The sequence below is a fragment of the Pararge aegeria genome, chromosome 16 (genome assembly GCF_905163445.1).
Source record: "Pararge aegeria chromosome 16, ilParAegt1.1, whole genome shotgun sequence".
Lineage (NCBI taxonomy): Eukaryota > Metazoa > Arthropoda > Insecta > Lepidoptera > Nymphalidae > Pararge > Pararge aegeria.
This window is the reverse complement of record NC_053195.1, coordinates 6,480,720-6,504,141: the sequence shown is the minus strand read 5'-3', so window position 1 is coordinate 6,504,141 and position 23,422 is coordinate 6,480,720. Positions and strand designations below refer to the sequence as shown.

The 23,422-nt window shown below is 33.4% G+C and overlaps 2 protein-coding genes across 2 annotated transcripts; one reads left to right on the top strand and one right to left on the bottom strand.

Annotated features, from left to right (window-relative positions):
* The first annotated feature begins 10,241 nt into the window (after positions 1-10,241).
* Positions 10,242-15,730, top strand: LOC120630710 (cysteine sulfinic acid decarboxylase). Its single transcript, XM_039899998.1, has 4 exons — positions 10,242-10,577; positions 12,796-13,089; positions 14,269-14,636; positions 14,941-15,730. The coding sequence occupies exons 1-4, from the start codon at positions 10,314-10,316 to the stop codon at positions 15,542-15,544; spliced, it is 1,530 nt and encodes a 509-aa protein (XP_039755932.1). The 5' UTR covers positions 10,242-10,313; the 3' UTR covers positions 15,545-15,730.
* A 982-nt stretch (positions 15,731-16,712) lies between these two features.
* On the bottom strand, positions 16,713-23,213 carry LOC120630383 (multiple C2 and transmembrane domain-containing protein-like). Its single transcript, XM_039899602.1, has 14 exons — positions 22,723-23,213; positions 22,462-22,627; positions 22,150-22,295; positions 21,927-22,070; positions 21,203-21,392; positions 20,744-20,922; positions 19,027-19,228; positions 18,771-18,916; positions 18,380-18,531; positions 18,243-18,304; positions 17,844-17,953; positions 17,645-17,754; positions 17,458-17,555; positions 16,713-16,846 (listed from the first exon to the last, which is right to left on the bottom strand). The coding sequence occupies exons 1-14, from the start codon at positions 23,157-23,159 to the stop codon at positions 16,793-16,795; spliced, it is 2,196 nt and encodes a 731-aa protein (XP_039755536.1). The 5' UTR covers positions 23,160-23,213; the 3' UTR covers positions 16,713-16,792.
* Between the last annotated feature and the right edge of the window lie 209 nt (positions 23,214-23,422).

The following is a 23,422-nucleotide window of genomic DNA, read 5'->3' as shown; positions in this document are numbered from 1 at the left end:
AATTTATTAAATGTAGGAACCTACCTAATGAAATAAATGTCGTGAATGGTTATGGGCGCTTAATTGAGGAATCGGGCAATTCAATGCCAATTGAAAAAGTGACCGCAATTATGCATATAGGAGATAATATTTGACGCTAAACTATTGGAGGTACCTTTTCAACAACACTGCACAAGAAATAGCTAATATAGGAATAGGTGCCTACTCAATAAGTGCATTTTACTAACACGTTGCCACATATTACACGAAAACTACCAAGGTTTCAAACACGCTAAGTGTAACAAAGTGAACAAAAAAAACAGAAAATCTCAAGAATTTTATTAATTTCTGTTTGTTTCACGTTCCAAAGGGTAGATAAACATCAAAGTTAAAAAAAAATTAAAATTCAAAATTAATTTATTAAAAGTAGTTAGTCTGTCTGTTTGTAGTGACTCTACCACCGGTTCGGAAGGCAGATTCTACCGAGAAGTAGCCGGCAAGAAACTCAGCAGCTCTTTTCCAACATCAACATTTTACATTTTAACATTCATTTTTCTATCTTGTGAGAGATGAAAGCGGAGCCGTATGCTTCCAAGCGACCTTGTCATTAAGAAATTCATCAATTGTATAGTAACCGCGCTGTAATAAATGTGTTTTAACGTATTCTTTAAATTTATGCATTGGTAGGTCCAAAATTACCCGAGTAACCCGGGATGATGTTATATATTGTTTAGTTGTAGAACTTGACAGTAGTAACTGGGAGTGCAATAAAGTGTAAAAAAAAGTCGGTTTAAAATTATCATCATCAACATCATCATCAATATCGGCCCCCCCTAGGGGACAGGGGTCTCCTCTTAGAATTGAAAGGCCGTAGAAGTCAACCACGCAACGCTGGTCAAATGCAATGTAAGACTCCATTCACTGTTGAGAAAATAATGTAGAACTCTCAGACAAGTTACGCTCTGACCACTAAGCTATCAGCGGTTTAAAGTATTAATAGATAAGTAACAGTAGTCTTGCTCGGGCTAATTGATTTGGTCTTGATAGACAATTATTATTTAAATTGAAATTACTGGGTGCTTTGCAAGTTTATTACCATCGTGGGTATTGTTATTGTATTACTTAAGATAAGGTTCTGTACCTAGTCTTCAAACTGTTTGACCTCCCAGTAACGCTGTTCTGTATCTCAGTTGATATCAAATTTAGGTAGCCACTGTGGAAAGTTACCATCAAAAAAATTTAGTTTAGTGTTCTGAAAACTTATAATCCGCTATTTGGTGGCGGCGGCCATCTTGGACCGATTTCCATCCAACAAAGCTAAGAACACTGGACTAATTCACCTTTCAAACAAAAAACACAAAATCAAAATCGTTTGAAATACGAGGCCAGAGACAGAAACACACTCACACATAAGCACATACACACACACGCAGACACTTCAAACTTATAACACCCCGTCGTGGACATAAAATATTTATTTATGTAGGGCAAATAAACTATTATTAACGAACCTAGTAACAATAATCAAATACTTCGGGTTATACCTACCAGCATGTCATAGATTTTGTCACTTTTTCTTTAATCAAGTTTTTATTTATTAAAAAGTAGATATGATCATTTACTTTTATCGGTGCAGCAGTTGAGCCGAACATAATAGCGTGACAAAGAATACAATATATTTATAATACTACTAGCGTACCCCGCTTCGCCGGGTTAGATTTTGCTTTATTTTATTTAAACAATAAACTTAAATCATTAAATTTTTACTTTAAGTTTCATAATATATTTAATCATTTATTTCTCTCCGTATTCATTCTCTTCTATCCTCTTCTCGAGCGGGTGAAGATTATTATCTACACCCATGTACAACCAACAATAGAATATCATCATAGTAAATAAAAGCTGTATTTGACAGTTTGACAGTTCAAAAATAGGAGTGCTCCGATCGTCACCAAACTTTACAGGATTACTCGCCAGGTAAATCCGGAGATTCCCTGAAAGTTTCATTGAAATCGGTCCAGCGGTTTCGGAGCCTATACGGAACATACCCACACACTTTCTCATTTATATATATAGAAGAATTATGGTTTCTTAAGTATAGTTCAACCGGTACATACCACGATAATATTTTGGATTTGTCGATATTTCGACCCAGTTGCATGGATCGTGGTCACAACGGGACTGCGTAGGCGGTAGGTACGAGATGTCAAGTTGGATGTCACGGGCAGAATCTGACTACCCGCTTTCGTGTTCTTTTTGTCGGTATTTCACGAACTGTTCGACACACTACACTGAACACGTCACTTTTAAATTGAGAAGCTGTACGATGCTTTCTTGGTTTGCATAATTCTACCACCAGTGGCGTGCACTGGGTTTCTTACCAGGGTATGCATACAGTAGGTAAATTGCATAAAATGGAAAAATTCCTCCTCCTATACGAGCCGTATTTCAATTTTAGGGTATGCAGTGCTTTTGTGCATGTATGAAGTGCACGCCACTGTCTACCACTGGATTCCACATACTTGCTAATTGCCTGTGCCAGAACTTTTGAGTAATGTTCTTGATGGGAATTCATTGGCAGGTCAAATACTACGCTTGCAATTATTGATAAACAAGCATTACCTACTCGAAATCATATGTTACCGGAGTGAACGATGCATTGCTAATTAATTTTCTAGTTAATACATACGTCATTGCAATTATGAATCAGGACCGCAGTAGACGGGTTTTAAAATATTTGCGTAAAGAACCTTACTTTGATTCATTACTACTAGCAATTTTCGGAATGTAAACGGGACTAAAAAACCCCCAGATTTTTTTGGTCTTATTTAATACCAAATATAATTATTAAATACCAACTCCGCACTGGGCCAGCGTGGTGAACTAAGGTAGCCTAGGCAATTAACGCCCACTTAATTCCAAATTGATATATTATTTAATGAAATGATTGAATTTAAAAACTGTTTTGAAAAATAGTTTTATTGACAAATAAAGAACACAGAAAAATAACACATAAGTGCTTTCAGTCACCTAAGATAATGCAAACAAAGACATTTTGAATACCCTGTCATGGACGTTATTGAACATACAGTTTTTAGTAACGCCCATATATTAATTTACGTATTATCTTAATAAACATAAATATTTCGACTTAGATCCGTGCAAAACCTAAAAGTATATTATATTGTCTTTTTTAGATAGCACTATAATTATCATTATATGAACAACAAATACTACAATATTCAAATTTTGTAACACGTCCAACACATCACGTACTTTCTTCATATTCATCTTTGACAAAAATATCTCACTTCTAACTTGTGTTATAGGTATAGAACATCAACATCTAAAGGATTTTTAATTAAAATATAGATAATTATGAAATGCTTATTGGGCGCTATTAAACGTAGATGGCTAATGACGTCCCAGACTAGCGCGTCAATTAACGCCCTGAATTGGGTACAACATTAAACATGAATGAGATCAGGAATCTTTCATAGTATCTTCCGACCAAGACTCCCCTCTTCTCTTACGTGTGGAATGAGATGGATTCATTTCACCGATCTGTAAAAAGCAAATCATTATGATACACAGAAATTTACGCCTTGTATAAATGCGCCCACATAAGGATAATAGCGCCCATACAGGCTATTCACGCCCAAACCTCACTTTACGGGGCGTTACTACCCGAATAGTACCTTCTACCTAAAACTCATATTTTCACACATAATTAAAAAAAATCAATCAAATCGTCAATGAAATATGAAAAAAAGGTATCTAAAATAAACGCTAATCACAAAATTAGAAATGTTAATTATAGAAAATACACTAAAACTTACGAATTTGTCAGAGTATTTTTTATAATAACAGCGTGCACTGCCGGCGTCCATGAGGTAAAGTTCGCAACTGAGCATTTGGTGGCGTGAGCCCCGTAGCATTGCGCCTGTGCGTTCCTATTGTTTTATTCTATGTGTGCGTGGCGTGTAACGTAACTCGTGCGGCAGTATCCCCAATTTTTAGCATTCGGGCGTTATTCCACATTGGGCGTTAAATGCCATACCTACCTTACGGCGTAAAGCCTTCTCATTGTGGACGGATCCCCGTGTTCTGTAGTGGGCCAGTGGGTTCAGTTGATATGATGATGATGAAATATTATTTGCTTTAAAGGTGAAGGAAAACATCGTAAAGAAACCGGCAGGCCTGAGAGCTCTTTATAATCTTCTCAAGGTTGTGTGAAGTCTATCAATCCGCACTTGTACAGCGTGGTGGACTACGACCTCAACCCTTCTCATTGCCCTGTATTGGGCCGTTAATGAGTTGATAATGATGGTGAGGTACTTATAACTTCATGGAGGAAACAGAAGGCAGCAGCAATAGGTTAGTTTTATTAAAGGTTTCGTAATTAATAATCATGACTTAACTGTTTAGCTGGAAATGTAACAGGAAAATCTTTAAGTATATTGACGAATTCCTAGAGAATATTCCTAGGTGTTATCGCTGGGGTACAAACCTAGGGAAGTTCCGGATTTGTTCCGTCATTCTGAACATATGTAGATGTCATTGCTGAAACATAAAAGAAAAAGTAGTAAAATACTAACCAGTAGATTTAGTTTTTTTTTTTACTGTTTTCTGCTTTTTCATTTACTTATATTTACATCTAGCTGCTGTCATAGTTATATTTAATTCAAGATATATAATAATATATTAAATGTATCCGTAATTTAACGTAACAGTTTAAAAATTAATAAATTAACCCAAAATTTAAAACCTACTGAAACTCTTGTATAACAACTCTTGTATAACTCTTGTATAGATCGTCCCACGGGATTAAAATTTATATAAAAACTGCGTGGCTCTATACCAATATCTAGCGATACGTTCAGTCGATTTCTACGAGGCTAGACAGCAAATTAGGTGGAACTGAGTCAATAAAAAAAACATTTTCCTTAGCCATTATTTTTTGTCATCTTAATTTTTTGTCATCTTAATTTTTTTGTCCTGCCTTTTTATAAACAGATTTTATTTTACTTCTGCGAGCTTCCTTTAACAGTTCATAGAAATGCACTACGATTTATCTGCTTGGAATAAAAAAAAATGTATAAAGGGCCTTTATAAGTTAACTTATTTTGAGTTACTCTGTATTAACTACATATCTTTATTATTAATCAAACAATCATTGCATACAACGGCTGAACTGATTAAAAAATAAAGATACCTTACAAATAAAAAAACATAACAAAACTGCACTCTCTTTTCCCTCACTCTCATAGCAAGAGAAAGGCGCAGGAGCCTCGGTATAACGTGCTTCCTAGGCATGGGGGTTTACCGCCAACCCAAAATTAAGAACAGAACCCTAATTAGCCATTATTGCATGCGTTTTGCATTGCATTGTGTGTCCAGAAACAATGACAAGCCCCCGACAAGTTTCACACCCTCGGAATGTTGCTAGCTTACAAACTTTTCCCATTTTCCCCATTTTATGGTAAACTTTTAGAACATTAGAAGTAAAATAATTACTGCCAACTGCTAAATGGAATGAAGTTGCTAACCGCATGTTCGAGAAACGCTACTAAAGTGGAGTGGTTTTTTATGCTTAAAAATTAGTCATGTACACGGTTCCATATGTTCTTAATTCTGTGACCGCCAATTTCCAAACTCCGGGATGGCACTAAGAATTTCTACCAAAACATTGGGTTCAGCATTCTTATTTCTCAAATGTTTGTATAGCAGATAGGGAAAATTTTAACCAACTATTATTTAAAAAAAAAATACAAGTCTTTCGTATTTGGATTGCTCTATTTCTTTAGATCTGAAGCTAATTTAATAGATGGCCGTTCTCAGTTGACTAACCATGTATCAAAGGTCGATTTGGGCCCGAATTAACCGGTACAGTAGTCAAGGCGAAAATTTATATTTTGTTTCTTGGTTCTGACGGGTTTAAGAAAATTTCCTGGTTTGAAACAGGCATAAATATTAGAATAGAATTCTTAGGGTTCCGTACGAAAATTCTAAAAATGAACGATTATGGTTAGATGTTTTCTACTAATGCTGTTAACTTGGAGATCTGAAAAGCCTTTCACGCTACCTAGGTTACTTCTTGTAAAGTTCTGTTAATTTCATATTGGAAGAGCGGTTGAGGTCGCCACTTCAGGACTGTGGCATGCTTGTATATCTGTTTCCTTTTCTCTTTTAGATGATGGTCCTGAGGCGAAAAATTGGATGAATAGTTATTTGAACAAAACGCTTGCAGTCGCGCCTGAACTCTTCATGTCTTCTTCCGTTAAGTCTGATAAGGAGAGCGACCGACGTTTCGTATTCCCTAGCTCTCTCATCTAAAACTGAGCCGATTCGATTATTTTTGGCATGAAAATTTTAAGATTTTTTTTAAAAAAAAGTACGTTTACATTTTTCTTACTCTCTTTCATGCAATTTTTTCATTTTTGGCAGTAAGTCTAAAAGAATTTTTGGTCATTTTAGTGTGCAATTTATGTTTTAGAGACGGTGTAGGTTTTTTGAGTGAATAGCAAAGTTCTCTACCTAAATGTGAGTGTCTGTTTTATTCCAATGCAAAAGTGGCCGAAATGAAATTTTACGATAGAATTACTTGGAAGTATATTGTGTATGAGTGACAAACATGGAGTAGACTCGCGCGGGAAGCCGTGCCATCCAATGATGACTAACGCCATGGAATTCATCTCAGCAGCCACGACCACTCTGCCAAGAGTGCACGACTAAGAAATAGAAGAAGACGTAAGACAATAATCTGATTGAAGATTAAACGGCTATAAAGGGCTATATTTGTATTATATATTATATATATATATGGTTGAATTTATAAATATAAAGTCTCCTTTGTTATTGCCTTATCATGAATAATGATAAAAAATACAATTCCCCGTTATCTGCGATCTGATCCGATATGAAGCGAAAAATTGGGAATCTTTGGTTATAAAAAAAAGTCAAACGATTTCTTGAAGTATTTTTTAGGTTGTTATTTTTTTATAACATTTTTTGTGCTAACTTAAGTTTAATTGACGTGCATAACAGTGCATGTTATTGTGAGTGTGCCATTTTTTATTTGTTGTTGACTAATTGTACGAAGAAGTTGTCATTTATATAAATATTATAATATTTGTAAATATTATAAGGAACCCTCTCGTCGCGTTAGTCTTCTTGTGCTTTTTTAAATTTAATTTACAACCCGTGATTACATGCGAGTAGGGATTTCATCATCATTGCCATCCTCGACCTGTCAATGTATCCTCGGCCTACTGGGCAAACGAGGACCTCCCTGGTGCAGCGGTAAGCGCTTTGGTTTTACGTGGGAGGTCCCAATCCTGGGTTCGATCCGGGTCGGGTCTTGAGGGGAAATTTGAGAATTTATAGTTTCTTATTTTCCTCTGGGCTGGTCTGGTGGGAGGCTTGAACCGTGGCTAGTTACCTCCCTACCGACAAATTGCATCTGCGTTCGGGTGAAGAATAGAGGTATAGGCTTTAAGAAGTTGTAACCGCTGTGTATGTATATACTAAATGTAAAAACCAACTTTTCAGTTCTATAATAAGTATGATAGACATTTGGGTGCTAAAAATGCGATCTCATACCCGTAAACGCAGCGTTGGTAGGCCTTCAACGAGGTGAACAGATGACATCAGAATAGTGGCAGGGGGCCGTTGCACCCAAGCGGCAAAAGACTGTCATTTGGAACTCCATAAAAATACCTTTGTAAAGCAGTGGACGTCCATTATATAACGTGATATAATAATCTATGGTGTAATAAATCAGAAAATGAAGCCGTTGAAACAAATCATGTAAAATTCATCACAATAATTGACTGCTGGGACTCCCTTTTTCCTGGACTGATGGTTAGCGTTCAGAGGCGCGAAAGAAACCTGAAGGATAATTTCACACCTTCAAAGCCAGTCAATTTTTCAAATTAGGTTAACATTACTTATCTAGAACAATCGGTTTAATTCCGTGGCCACCTAGGCCACACCGACCCTCATAACCAAAAATACTTTTCAATAACATATATTTTTGGTTCATAAATGTATGTTAACCTATAAATAGGACTACGTAGGTACAGTTCGTTAATTCTTTAATAATCATTTTTGAAGGTTTCATTGTTTTATTTGTATTAAGAATGTCATAGCATTAAGCAAATACGCGTTTGTACGATAAAAATCTAGGGACTGCTTGAAATCTTAGATCCTTTTATCCAGCTAATGTAAAATAGACCATATTAGGGTCTTTAACACGGAAGTTTCTTTAAAATCTATTTAGTTTAGGGTTTTTTACATAAGTGGTAGGTACTATACGTCGGTGGCGTGCACTGGGTTTCTTAGGTATGCATACAGCAGGCAAATTGTATAAAACGCCAGAAATTCTATATCAATTTTAGGGTAGACAGTGCTTTTGTGCATGTGTGAAGTGCAGACCACTGCTATAGGCATACTATATCAACTCTATATTCAACCAAAATAGGTACAAATAAATCTACAGCAATTTTAACGATTTCCAAACACGACGATCTTGTGCCGTAGTATCCCTACAAAAGAAATAAAAATAATAGAAAAATTATTAATGAACTGAAAAATGATTGATGATTACTTTATGACATGAAATCACTTTGACACGTGTATGCGTGTGCGTGTTGAATTATTATTTTAATATTTTCTGCTGAGGCCATACTAATCCGTGGCATCATTTGACCTGATTTTGGTTGATTTTGATTGTCACTACGAAATTTATTATGTCCTTTTTATTTTGTTTCTTTAGTAGAAGTGCGAAATAAAAGTTTGCATTATTATAAATAGTAATAACCCCTCGGTGCAGTGATAGCTTAATGTTCACGGCTTCAGGCTCCCTTTCGGAGGAAAGCTACAAGCTACAGCTTTCTTGATGGTGATAGTATTTAAAATTACTCGACAGGACCCGGGGTATTTAGGTCTGTAGTAAACATGCTTACTAATAAATAAACAAGATAGTTATCTAGTACCTATATGTACATAAATAAAATAAAAATATGAAATAAGTTCAATTTTATTTACCTACTGAATTGGCCTTCTAAAATATTCAATTATTATATTCCAAGTTCAATGTGAACCAAATAATACGCAGTTAATTCGAAACGAATTTATAAAAATGGAATGATTTGAGCCTATTGAGATTATTGTTGATTATAATTGATGATTTTTTGACTTTGACTTTGACCCTGAAAGTGTATGATGCATACAGGAACCGAGCTTAGATTACATTGTAATCTTGCTTAGAAGGTTGTTAATGCGAATGTGAATTTTTGGGTCTTTCTTTTACGCAGCAACGGAACAATTGTTCGAATATTGGATGGAAGCTGGCGTTACTTTGCGGAAATCCATGATGTAATATGTCACACTGTTTAATTATCTTTTTGCAAAAAATCGGTTCGAGCAATTGTATCATGAAAATCAAGCTTAATTTGCTATACTCCGCGAAAAGCAGGAGAATCTGTATGGTGTAATTTATAATTTCTTCAATCCTTCACAGTGAAGGTACGTAAGGTACTTAAGTAACAATTATTCATTGTAAAATCAACATCTCCTGAGGATGCTCCTGTTTCGGAGCGAAACATGCGTAGAGGGTACATTGCTGAAGATCTGTTTGGTGTGGAATATAAGGTTTTTTATTTTTTATAGTAATAACTATAAAAATTTTCGCTACCAAATCTCTTGCCTAAAACTATACTCTATTCCTAAGTAATCAAATAGGGTAAATTATGCATAGAAGATCTAAAAATGAAATCAAGGTATTGATGTTGTTAGTTTGGAACTCGATAACATGACTGTTCTTGGATAACATTATACTGTAGCTTTCGTTCATAAACTGCTGCAGGAAAATATATTCGCAAGAAAAATCTGAAATTCGTCAAACGAAGTCGTACTTTCTAAGCAATTTCCGAAAAATGACTCAGATTCAAAAGGATCGACGGACAGAAAAACAGACACAGCAAAGTTTATTCATAACCATTCAGTTTTTCTATTATGATGATTGATAAGTTAATTAGATTGTCATGGATTGTAATTTTGTTTTTCTAAAGGAATATTTGCCGTTTAGTACAAAATAGATCCTCACTATATCTATTTGAACCCTATTCCAAACCATTATTAATTCTTTGATTCGTTACTGCACCAACTAAAGCATAATAACCTTACAAAGTGAATTGATGCTGACGCGAAGTATTTAAGAAGGCTACGCGTATAGTTACGGATCAAAATCGTACGTCTAATGGCAGCGGCCGCCCGCAACCGACGCAAGTAGTCAATACAAAAACAAATCATTGTTTTAAAAATAAATAAACATGCCTGCCGATTCAAATATTATTGTAGCGGGAGAAGGAAGAAAGGAAGAAAGCCTGTTTCAAAGTCTCACCGAGAGATCGAAACATGAAGATTTTATAAGGCGGGCGGTAGATCTTCTAGTAGAAAGAGTTGTCTTTGGTAGGGCTACGAGGACGTCAAAAGTGGTTGAGTGGTCGGCACCTGAGGATATCAAGAAGGCGATAGACTTGAAGCCTCGACATGGGCCTATGTCTCACGAGGAGCTACTGGCTATAATGGCTGATGTAAGTAAATTATCTACATTGCCTGATTTAATAATTTATTGCACAGTATAGAACTAGGTTCAAATTGAAACTAAAACCCATGAGGCATTTTTTGCGATTTTTACTCGCATTTGTGTAATTTTGATATCTTATTTTTGAAAGAAAATTATAAATTGGCGTAATAAAGAAAAAATATAAAAACATTAAACACATTATAACATCTATATAGTAGGAAACCGACAGATAAATATATTTATGTAGACGCAATATTTTTTTTATTTAAATTTTATTTATTTGCATTGCAACAAGGCCTATACTATACAATACATATGACATAACAAACCCAAAAGAAAATCAAATAAGAAAATTAAAACAAAAATACACTACGTAACATAAATAAAAACAAAACAACTTACCTTATGTACATACGTATTTAGAGGTGGGTAATCATTATCATTTAGGGGTTGAAAAATAGATCCCCGACAGATTCTCATACCTATCGAATATGCAAAGTATTTTATAACAATCCGTCAAGCCAAGCCGTCACGAGAAGTTTGTCCCTGAACACTGTGACACGAGAATTTTAAATATTAGATATATTATTCAGACACATTATAAAAATATTTTACACGTTCGGTAGGTAAATCGGTGGGTAAATCATTATAAAACCAAAAAGTTCAACAACAGTAACTTAATTATCATTCAGATCAAGATTAAAAATTTTGTTAAAAAGGAAGTTAACACGTAATTATTATAAAGGAATTTTAGTTTAGTGTTCTGACTTGAACGTAATAATATTATGAATTGCATAATTTATTCGAATGTTTTTATGAATTGCAACATTAATTTTGTTTTGTCTTACTTTTTTAATCTAATAATATCATTGACCTTTTGATGCAGTATCTAAAAAAATTATCTAGACGTAATATTATTAATGGTAATAAAAATTTGGAAAGTGAGTTTTAAGTTCGCATTATATGGAAGAAACTTTGGCTTTTGTAATTTTGGAATCTGAGGCTGTCCATCTCATCATCAGTCGTCACCCAATTGTATGCAAATTAGTTTTATCTCTGCTTGTCTATTTAAAAAAAAAGAAATACTTACTAGTATAATAGTTAACATTATAATATTCTAAATCCAAAAATAGTAGATTGTACGATGATTGTGTGAGGCCATAAAACAAACCATTTAGTGTTTCTAGGAGTTCATATTTAAGTTGAGTATCGGGACCAGGTACCAGCAGGTATATCCTCTGCTTTTAACTCATAGATTTCATTTGATCTGGAGCTTTTGTGGCGAAGAGGCGCGTTATTTGAAACTCATGAAGTTTTTGTTTCCGATGTCTATATGGAATAGTTTGATATATCTAATTTTGATTAGAATTTGTTATTATGGGGAGAGGGAGGGAGTGCAGGAGTCCATCAAAATATATAATATAAAACGTGAGCTTATAGAAACGTCCTATTATAATATTAAAGAATACTGAAGCGATAAAAGAATTGCTCTTACTTCATAGGTAAATATTAATTAACTGATAGATGGTAATAACAAAAAAAAATATCCGGTAAGTTTATTTTGGGCTCTTCTTAGACGTGGCCGCGTTTGGAACTCTCGTAGCTGTAGCTTTAAGTTGGCGAACGCAGTTCATCACCCCACAATGATGTAAATATACATATATGAGCGCTTCAAAGATTATATAAAAATAATTTTTGACCGAGTGATACGGGTCTTATTTTGATTTTATTGATCTGATTTGATTTTTGTTTGTTTTATTTTTGGTATTTTTGGTATTCTTAGTATTGTATAATAAAAGCTTTTACGTATTTATCTTATCCATCTACGGGGTATGGCAGTTGTATTTAACCCATACTGTTCATCGGCTTCTACGCGACATAGTACCGGGAGACCTGTGCCCAGTAATGGGTTGATGGTGATGAAATACAGTTTATTGACTTAGTGAGGTATGATAATGATCTATTAGCGGCCGATTGGAGCAGTAGTTAGCGACCTTGCTTTCTGGGTTCGATTCCCAGAAACTGGAAAATGATTGTGTGATAAAAAATATTTTTTTTAAGTGTCTTTTTGTTAAGTGTATATTATGCATAAAAATACTCATCAGTCGTCTTAGTACACATAACACAAGCTACGCTTAGTTTGGTACTTGATGGCGATGTCTGTATTGTCGAAGTATATTTTATTTCTTTATCTAAATTTTCATTCTCGTTCCATCTCTTTCTAGGTAGCGCGCTACTCTGTTAACACAGCACACCCTTACTTCGTGAATCAGCTTTTCTCGTCTGTTGATCCATATGGTCTCATCGGGCAGTGGCTTACCGACGCCTTGAATCCTAGTGTCTACACCTTCGAAGTTGCTCCAGTATTCACTTTAATGGAAGAAGAGGTTCTGCGTGAGATGCGCTCGATCGTTGGATGGCCCGAAGGCGACGGCGATGGAATATTCTGTCCCGGAGGATCCATAGCTAACGGTTACGCCATAAGCTGCGCTCGGTTCTATTTTTATCCAGAGACTAAGGTTAGTAAGGTCTATGGATCATCAATAACCTATAGTCCACTGCTGGACTAAACGGACTAAGTAGACGTGAAGGTTTGCACATAATCATCATGCTGGACAGGTAGTGGTGGTGGTTGACGCAGTAGATGGTAAAGTAGTACAGAGGACGCTGCTTGCCGTTTTCTGTTATATTCCCTTAGTCAACTCGTATAAAACCCGCGGGAAGGGGACAAGGTGGTGACAACTGTATATATCTATCATCGCCACACGGATTATGGATACCTATGAAAAAAGTTTTAATAATTGCTAATGATATCATAAATATATGTTGATAATGCAACGGCAAAAATGCGTTAACATGGCAGGGGTTTTTCAAAAGATCATTTCCTTCTTTGACTTAATGTTAATAAGATTTTATAACTTCACTGATTTCCTCCTATTTGAATTCATAGCGGGTGCTGTAAGCGTAGTAAATTATCCAAATTTCTTCTAATGTAAAACATAGAGTACTGGCAACACATTCTTTTTGAAGACCTCCACGTACTGAGGGATTTTGGGGAAAAGTTTTGGCCACCAAGTTTTCCGAACACATTCTTATATTGCAAACATTTGCCTTGCAAAATTAAAAATGAGCAAAGTAAAAAAAATGCGTTCCATATATTGTAGGTATAGGTCATTTTAAAAGAAATCAAGAACGAAAGAGGAAGTTTTGTCTCACGTAGAAGGTACATACGTTTCTTAATAGGAAAAGGAAAGAAGGAAGAAGTTTGTTAATACATACAGGTTATTCGAAGTGGGTGAACCCATATGCAGCGAGCAAAACTTGGAAGTTACAACTATCGAGATACATTCATAACAAAAAAATGCGCAACAGGCAATTATTATTGTCCTTCGCAATGGTTCATTATGGTCCGTTGGGTTTTTATGCATGTAATAAACTTCTTATTTCTTTGTAATGTAGTTATTTAATCTCAGAATTTTTTATTGGTTTGAAGGAAGCGTTTGGTGATCACCTTAACCCCGTTTTCTGGTTATTATTTTATCGCGTGCATTAGAAACCTTGGTTTAATAATATGTCATTAAAGGGAACTTAAAATATTAGATTACTCGCTGCTTTACTAATTTAAAAACAATGACATAAAAATTTATTAAATAAAATTTGTAAGTCACAATCGTTTAATTATAACGTTAATGTTACAGAATAAAGGCGTTAATGCAGTGCCTAGGCTAGTGATCTTCACGTCAGAATTAGCTCACTATTCTACAAAAAAGATGGCCGTCTTCATGGGCATTGGTAGTGATAATTGTATACTGGTAAAAGCTGACGACAATGGTCGAATGGATGTCAACGACTTAGAGAGAAAAATTAATGAAGCTATAGACGATGGGGCAACGCCATTCCTAGTAACTTCTACTTCTGGTACAACTGTTTTTGGAGCCTTTGACCCTATAGTACCTATAGCTAGTATTTGCCAGAAATATAATCTATGGTTACATGTGGACGCAGCGTGGGGAGGTGGTGCATTAATGTCGAGGAGACATAGGAGTTTATTAAATGGAATTGAGTTGTAAGTATGATAAATAATAAGATTAGCGGTTTTAATTAATTAATTTTGTAATTCCGATAAGATTAATTTTATGTATCATGGGATGGGCGTTGCACTAGATACTTTCGAATGCGATTTACAACTTTTCAAATTATTTACTTTCGTCCTTTTTTTGGTCAAAACTTGTATAAGCTTTACAGAATAAGAACAATAACTCAAATTTCAAAACATTCTGGCCACAATTATAAAGTTATTTATATCATGCCAAAAAACATAAAACAATATTTAAATCATGTCATTGTCTAAATTTCGTATATCTTTTCAGGGCAGATTCAGTGACTTGGAATCCACACAAGCTGCTGGCTGCACCACAGCAATGTTCTACTTTCCTACTCAAACACAAGAATGTTCTCAAAGAGGCGCATTCTTCAAACGCAATGTATCTTTTCCAAAAAGATAAATTCTACGATACTTCCTATGACACCGGTGATAAGCATATTCAATGCGGACGCAGGGCTGATGTTTTGAAATTTTGGTTCATGTGGAAGGCAAAAGGTAGCGAAGGGTTCGAGAAACACATCGAAAAACTTTTCGACAACGCGAGCTACTTCCTCGAACACATCAAACAGAGAGATGGCTTTCGACTCGTTATTCCGAAACCAGAATGTACAAACATTATGTTCTGGTATATCCCTAAGTGTCTTCGAGGCTGCGAAAATGAGCCGGACTACTATGAAAGGTTACATAAAGTCGCGCCGAAAATAAAGGAACGAATGATAAAGGAAGGGAGTATGATGGTTACGTATCAGCCGCAGGGTAACCTGGTAAACTTTTTCCGCATTGTCTTTCAAAACTCAGCTCTCGAACACAAGGATATGATTTACTTTGCGAACGAGTTCGAAAGGCTTGGATCGAATATAATTATCTAGATTAATAGGTTTTTTTTTTAAATTGGAAATATACACAATCTTGTAGAAACCAATTTTCATCATATACCTAGCCTGTGATTTTTATTTATAAATTAGCTTTATATTCGTTAGACTTATTTGATGTTATGAGTTGATCTACATTATATCATGAGAAATATACAAATAAATGATTTATATAAATTGTTAGCAGGTAGTATTATTCATAAATTTTAAATTAAATTATTTTAAAAATAGTTTTTTATTATTATTTGTTGTTTCTGTTCACCTTATCTATATATTTATACAATCTGAATAGTGAAAACTTTAGTTATTGAGTTTAAATAAATACCAAACAAACGAGTTGAATAAAAGAGCGTTATAAATAAGAATATATCTTATTTGGATGTAAATCTAAATGACAGAGTAACATGGCAGTCATTAAGAATTAGTAAATTAGAATGGATTACCAAGGATAACGAGATAATAAAACACAATGCAAGAAAACAACGCGAGAAAACAACTGCAAACCCCTAATAATGGTATACACTCAGGAAGTCAATCAATTCACAGAGCAATATAATTGTCTATATGCCATAGTTTGATAAGTATTACAGCACTATAGCTGATTAAGCCCAGGATAATCCTGATAAGTAAATAAGGCAACTGATAATCTTATTTATAGTTAATTTGAAAGTAGCACCAATATTGATCTGGCATAATATTTAACAAACCCCAGGAACAAAATAACTTTTTGGAGTGCCTGTCATTCATAATATTATTAATTTCTTTACTTTGATTGTTTTTTTTAGAGGCTTATTATAGCTATCCCCTCTGAATAATTGGGTAAGTTACTCTGTGTGAGAGAAAAGTTAAATTTTTATCGGAAGTCAGAATAAAGTAGTTATCGAATTAAAATTATACCTGGATCCTGGTTAATATCTACATAAAAACCTACAAATTAGATATAGGTTCTATAGCCTGTTATTATAAAGGTAGGTTTTTTGACATAGCATATAAATTCAAAGTGACCTGACCTTATACTGACGCAAACGCTGGTGTTTAACGAGATTGAAAAAATAAGACCATTGAACAGCAAATTTTTTTTACATTTATATCTTTTCATTTCGTACATTCTATAATATATATGATATATTCTATAATATATAGCATTGATTAAAAATAGAACAAGTGAACAATAATTAATTTTTATTCAACACATATTACATATTTCATACGTAAAAGATTCTTAACAATTCAGATCATTTTCCATTAATTTTCATTATCGTCCGATATATGACCAAGAGGTAAATCTTCGCATTCGATCTGAAAATAAAAGGTGGTTTTAAAAAAAAAGTTACGTAATACTACGTTCTAACAATTCAACACTAATTGCAAATGGGCACCTGTCTGAATTAGATTAATATTTATTTTATTTTATATTTATATCTAATAATTATAAAATAATTGTGTCATCTTAAATTTTGCCTTACGAAACAATTTTTATGATTGCAAATACATAATCATAATAGAAAATGGGTAATCTAAGTTTGAGAACGATAAAAATAGAATGATTTATTGTCGAATGATGTTGGTGGTACTCCCGCACCGTACTTAGTTGCTAGAGATAAACTTTCATTTGTGATTCTTTGGTAGAGACCTCACGAGACTTCCAATTTCTATTGATTTTTCGCGGGGTCAATAAATTGCTTTTTGTGTTAATTTTTCAGTTGTATACGTTTAGTTTAGCGGTGATAGCCTTGTGGTTCGGATTGCTTCACTTTCGACCGACGGCGTTAACCTTTTTGATTGTGAGAGGAAGCCCGTGCCCTGTAGAGGTCTCGAAATGGCTAGGTTTAGGGGCTAGTTATCGTAACGATCATGGTTTCTAATTTTGGGTAGGTATAAAATGGATTTGCAGCTAATATAATACATACCAAAGTCTCGTCATCGGGGACTCTCGAGAGCAAATCCATCATTTCATTGTTACGTATTCTGTTTGGACGAAATATTTTTTTTACAAATTTATTGACAGCTGTTGAAGAATATGAAATAGTGTATTAGAAAAGATTTAATTTATTAAAAATAATTAAAGAATGAAGAAATTAAATAAGAAATACTTACCCCACATCATGCAAATGTAGTTAAATGGTATCAAGTACATGACAAAAGCAATAACTATGATTAAAAATATAGCCAAACAACTGACGAAGGGAACTGTAAAGTTGAACAAACTGAAACAGAAGAATTATTACAAAAGTATGAATCGTTAGATAACATAGTTGTATTAGATACAAGTAATAAAATTAATAACTATACCCACTTTTTGATACTTTCACCTGTACTTGCAACTTTTCCAATTATGTTTTGGATTGATTGAATTATTTCCTGAAGGCTATTTATTTTTTGTAGTAAAGATGGGTTTTTTTCTTCCTGAAATTTTCACCAAAACTTTACAGAAGTATAAAAAATTTCAAGGTAGATATAACATATAGCTACTTAGCTGCATGTTCACCTATTTTGTGAATCATAATCAAAAAGAAAACCAGTTAGTTTCGCGGTTCCATTTGGCTGGAATCGATGTTAAAATAAAATTTACTCATTAGTAACTACCAAATTTAGGATGATAAGATTCTTTTTAGTTTTTCACTACAAAAATCGCTATTATTTCAATCATGTAGAAACTTTTAAGGATATTATATATAATATTGGATTTTTATACCTTTTCAGTTTTAGAATCTGCACTACTGTCTGAGCCGATTTCATGCATGAGTTTTGTTTTCCCTGTGGGAGAGAAAATTGTTAAAGAATAAAATAAAATTGGAACCAAACAAATTAATTAGTACAATGGCAACATACAATCCAATATAGTGTATTCCTCTGGTTTGTACCAAAAAAATGGTATCAGTAATAACAGGGGCATCATCCACATTTCTGCGTAGAAACAGAACGCGAGCCATATGATCAGGGACACTACATTCAATTTCATTGATTCCCATTCAAAGCAGGTTCTGTTAACATAATCATTACATTAAAGTAAAATCCATTAAATTGATTAAATTTACAATATAAGAAACTAGAAATCCTTAAAAGAGCACTGACCGTTAGATGAGGGTTCTTGTACACTTATAATGTCAGGGTTAGTTTACTTAGAAGGTATATACTTAACTTACAATACAATAAAATCTATTGGGCAAATATCTAAGCTTTCTTAAAGTAATCGAAACTGTTAAAAAAAATAATCTCATACTTATAAATTTTGAAAGTGTTTATAATCCATGTTGTAACAGCTTTGGCTCTTGTTAGGTTCTTTGCAAAAATATGTCTGTCTAATTTTTCATCAGTTTCTAAATAATTCGGTTCTTTAGGATTAAGTACTCGAATCGCACCTTTAAACTAGAACAATGAGAGATAGAATAACCTAAATTAGATTGGATATTTTAATATTATCTATAAATAAATAACATTCATTTGAAATATTACATTGACCTACTTAAAAAACTTACAAGATTCCAAGCCACATTAAACTCTATCAAAATCCTTGGATTTTGACCTCTCGCTCTTTCTTTAAGAAGGCTGTCTTTTAGAGCATACCATTTTTTACCGGGTTGTATTTTTAGTAGTGGTTTAGAAATTCTTCCCACTTCTTCACATTTTTTTTCATCAACAATTATCACTTCCAAAATAGAGGTAATGTCTGTAACTGTACTGAAACATGAAAATATATGAATCATTAGCGGTTTGCTGCGACAATTTCTGATGATTAAATTAGTCCTGTCCAAACTTTTATAGTTAGACCCACTGCATCACAACGCCTATTCGACCAATAAGAGTTGTAGCGTGCTGCTACAAAGCCTTTTTAATCTTCCTCAAGAATTGGGCTATTAGCACTTTTTATAAAAACACAAACTCTCCAGCCTTATTACGTATATAGATTTAAATTATTTTGCATATACAGTGGTGGTCAAAAAAAAGCTTATTTAAAGGAAATAATGTTTCGAACTAACAAGTAAAACTAATTGCATGTATTCTTTTTGTGTTTCACTTGGTATCACAAAACTGTTCCATACTAGCGGTGTATTCATTGATACACATGATTGGCTAAAAAATAAATAGATAAACTTTTTACATTACATCTGAACCTGGTAATAACTACTACATACCGGCTGGTCACATAATTTGATTTAACGCTCACATATTTTTTTTTTTTTTCAAATTTAAGTTTCACTCTACTTGAAAATTATACGAACAATGTATAATTTTTGTACCTTTAGTGCTGTAAAAGTTTTAAAGGTGATTGCTTCATATGAAAACTGCGGGAAAAAATAAAAGTTGTGATAAATCTACAAGGGAAATATTAATAAAACTTCGCGAGAAGAGTTTGTCGTATAAAAAGATAGCCGACCATCTGCTATGGTTTCCACGTTGTGAAGCATTTTGCCACGTATTAAACTAATTCTTATCTTCTGCGTGTACCAAAACAGAGAAAGTCTTCTCGTCGAGATTATAGAAATATCGGATAGAAGCAAGCGTTACTTTGCGGAATTCCATGATATATAGCTTAATTTTCATAATTGATCGAAATTTGGTTCGTTTGGCAAAACAAAATCCTCTTAAAGGGTCTAATGAGCTGAGAAAAGAATATTCTATTGAAAACCACCCTCAGTAATCTCGCCACGCACTATTCGAAGGCGTTTGATGGAAAAAAGTTGCACGGAAGGTTAGCAAGGAAGTTAACTATGTTGAATCGATGCCAAAGGTATGAAAACTGGACAGTGAGACATTAAAAAAATGTTCTTTTTTCTGACGAGCATAGATAAACATAGTGTTTTCTAATAGAAAACGTCGGATACGACGCCTTATTTCTTTAGGCACTTTACATTAATGTTACTTATTTATTCTAAGTTTCATATAAAACAACTGTCGAGCAGCTTGTCCTAATACCATTTGCTCTATTTATGTGGTTAATTCATAACATATCTAGTTACTTCTAAGAAAGAACCACAAACCTAAACAAGACATGGTTTAGATAAAAATCTCGAACTTCAAAACGTTCTAATTTATATGGCCACAACTGCAACTGTTAATAGTAATATACTTGGAACATTATCTGAAATAATAAGGCTGATATCTAATAATACCCTATGATAATAATTTTCTTTCCTATGTTAATCAATACAGTTATTAAAGTTAATGTTTTTAGTATACAATAATTATATTTACAATGAGAATATCTTCATCCAACTGGGATCGTTAGTTTTGTAATCTGTTTGCGTCTGCACCCTCTGGTGGTCGAGCTTAAGAATACAGAAACAATCTTGTCCGGATAGACCCTTTGCTCCATAAACTATAACTTGAAGAAAGCCTACATTTGAAAAGTCATCACACAGTCGGTACCAAGTCTGAAAAAATATTTTTACTTTTAGAATTCTAATTAGCTTATATTAATAATAATGACGTTTATTTAATAATGATTTTAAAATTTTTTAACAATTATATCTTGTAACCAAGTAACTAATTAAATTTGGCTAGACCTACCTCATTATTAAGGTACTCTCTTGAGCACTTAAAGTATAAATGCGTACCCATCGCTCCAAAAACGGATTTTGTTATCCATTCTTTAATGCCAAAATAATTTAAGCAATAACATTAAAAATGCTTACTATATAATAATTTACTTACATATTTGTGCTGTAGCAAATATTCCCTTTTCTTTTTTTCATATTCGCTGTCATTAAAAACAGTATTTAACATGGTTGTTCCACTTATAGTTAGGACAATCAATACTTCAATTTCTTTAATTTCTCCTTCTAAGTGTATTTGCATTTTATGTGTTTTTTCTTTTTCAAATTGGGACAAGTCCAATAAACTTCTGAAATAATTTATTTTTATGTAACTCTAGCTGTTGCCCGCGACTTCGTCTGCGTTTGATTTTGTTTTTTGATGAGGCATTAAATTTAATTGTAGTTCTAAAAAAAATTTAAGTATTCAGTATCTCTAAGCCTTAAATGACGGGTTTGCTGCTGTCCGCTGAGGAGTTCTGTCCTCTATCTCCAACCACAGTTTTGGCAAAATTAAACACATATTATAACCTCTATAGTACAAAAATAATCGTTTAAATCGGTTATAATTTCTCGGAGTTAGGGTGTAAAATCGTCAAACACTTTCATCCCCTACTCCCAAAGGAACCGAGCTGAATGTCGGGATAAAAAGTATCCTATATTACTTCTAACACTTCCAAGAATATGTGTACAAAGTTTCATGAGGATCCGTTAAGAAGTTTTTGCGTGAAAGCGTAACAAACAAACTTACATTGACATTTATAATATTATAGTTAGTAGGGTATTAGGGATAAGGATTGACTTGATAAAAATAATATCATGCTTTATAAGAAAAAATTCCTTACCTGCCGATGAGTAATTCTTTATCCCATAACGTTATTTCTAATAAATATTCATCGTCAAGTAAGTTAAAATTAAATAATTCTTGAAATTTAACTGGTGTAGAATCCGACTTAACGATCTTCGACTTGCGCTTTTCGGCACCTAACCTAAAATGTTTAAATAGTCAAAATTGTTTATTTGACGTTTATGTAATATGTCAATTTATGTGCAAATTTGTATATTTACCTAAATCTAAATAACAAGACACGCGTTTTTTCATCGACGTTCTCATCTAATCCTGTGACTTCAATTAAAGCCATAGTAACTGTTGCAACCTTGTTTTTTTTGCTTGTTTTGACAATATTGTATTTGGTGGTATTAGATAAAATATACTGCAAAATATAATAACGTTATTGTAAGTGTACTTTTAAGAAATTTTAGTAGGTAATTAAGCTTGTTCCTGGTATTAAAATATTAGTTTGGAAGAGTAACAGCAATATAATCTTTACCGATTATAATTATTAAATAAACTCGCAATTTATAAATCTGTGTACGTACTTTTTCAACTTTATCACGGGATTCTTTTTTGTTTTGTTTTTCTTTTTCTTTGAGTTCCTTTTCTTTTTGTCTTTTTTTTAATTTAGACTTTATTTTACTCCTTAATGATTTATTTATTGGTGTGATAGGCTCTGATGAGCCGTCACTCTCTTTGGTATCGTTCAAGCTTAAATTAACATTAATGCCGTTAGTTGTCTCTAATACTATATAGTTATGACTTCATATTCAATATAAATTTAAACATGCTTTTATATTACTTACGATTCAAGACTGGTTTTAAAATCATTACTTCCGAAGAAATGATTGCTATGATTATTGTTAATTGGACTGTCAACTTCATTCTCGCTATCGAATTTATCACTAATACTTAGTAATGAGTCAGTCTCAGTAACAAACGATTCCTTAAAAATAATTTCTTGGAATGTAACTTCTTTGTGATTATCTTGAAATGCAATAGCTTGAAGATTACCTTTTGTTCCAATTTCACTAGTATATAAATCCTTAACCACCTTACTTAAATCACACACACTGTCATATTTTTTCTGTTTGTAATCATAATCACCGTTTAAGGTTGTTAGGGCATCGATTGATCTGGATTTCTCAAGTTTCTTTTGCATTTCATCATATTTGTTTTGAATTTTTTCATGTAGTTTAGCGAATTGTTTTTGATAAATAGGGTGTAATGCTTTTGTATCCATTTAATATCAGGATTATCTAAGTGCGTCTATACATTGCGATAATAATGAGGGAAATGCGAATACTGTTGGACATTGATTATTGATTAGTATTATCACGGCTGATATTATCTTATCAAGTGTTTGGTTATTGATTATATAAAATTAAACTGTTACGTTTTAACAAAGTGCAAGGGGAATTTTGCGAACTGTGATAAAAGCATAACATAATCCACAACAATAATCAAATATTTGATTGAAATCGTTGTCCTTCTGACTAATCGTTT

Bases quoted from the DNA above. Each gene is read 5' to 3' on its own strand.
- LOC120630710 (XM_039899998.1), top strand. From the start codon at position 10,314: ATGCCTGCCGATTCAAATATTATTGTAGCGGGAGAAGGAAGAAAGGAA. The intron at 10,578-12,795 runs GTAAGTAAATTA...ATCTCTTTCTAG, and splicing joins TACTGGCTATAATGGCTGAT to GTAGCGCGCTACTCTGTTAA. The intron at 13,090-14,268 runs GTTAGTAAGGTC...TTAATGTTACAG, and splicing joins ATTTTTATCCAGAGACTAAG to AATAAAGGCGTTAATGCAGT.
- LOC120630383 (XM_039899602.1), bottom strand. From the start codon at position 23,159: ATGGATACAAAAGCATTACACCCTATTTATCAAAAACAATTCGCTAAA. The intron at 22,071-22,149 runs GTAAATATACAA...TAAACATTTTAG, and splicing joins GTCTTGTTATTTAGATTTAG to GTTAGGTGCCGAAAAGCGCA. The intron at 18,532-18,770 runs GTATGAGATTAT...TTATGTTAACAG, and splicing joins AACACTTTCAAAATTTATAA to AACCTGCTTTGAATGGGAAT.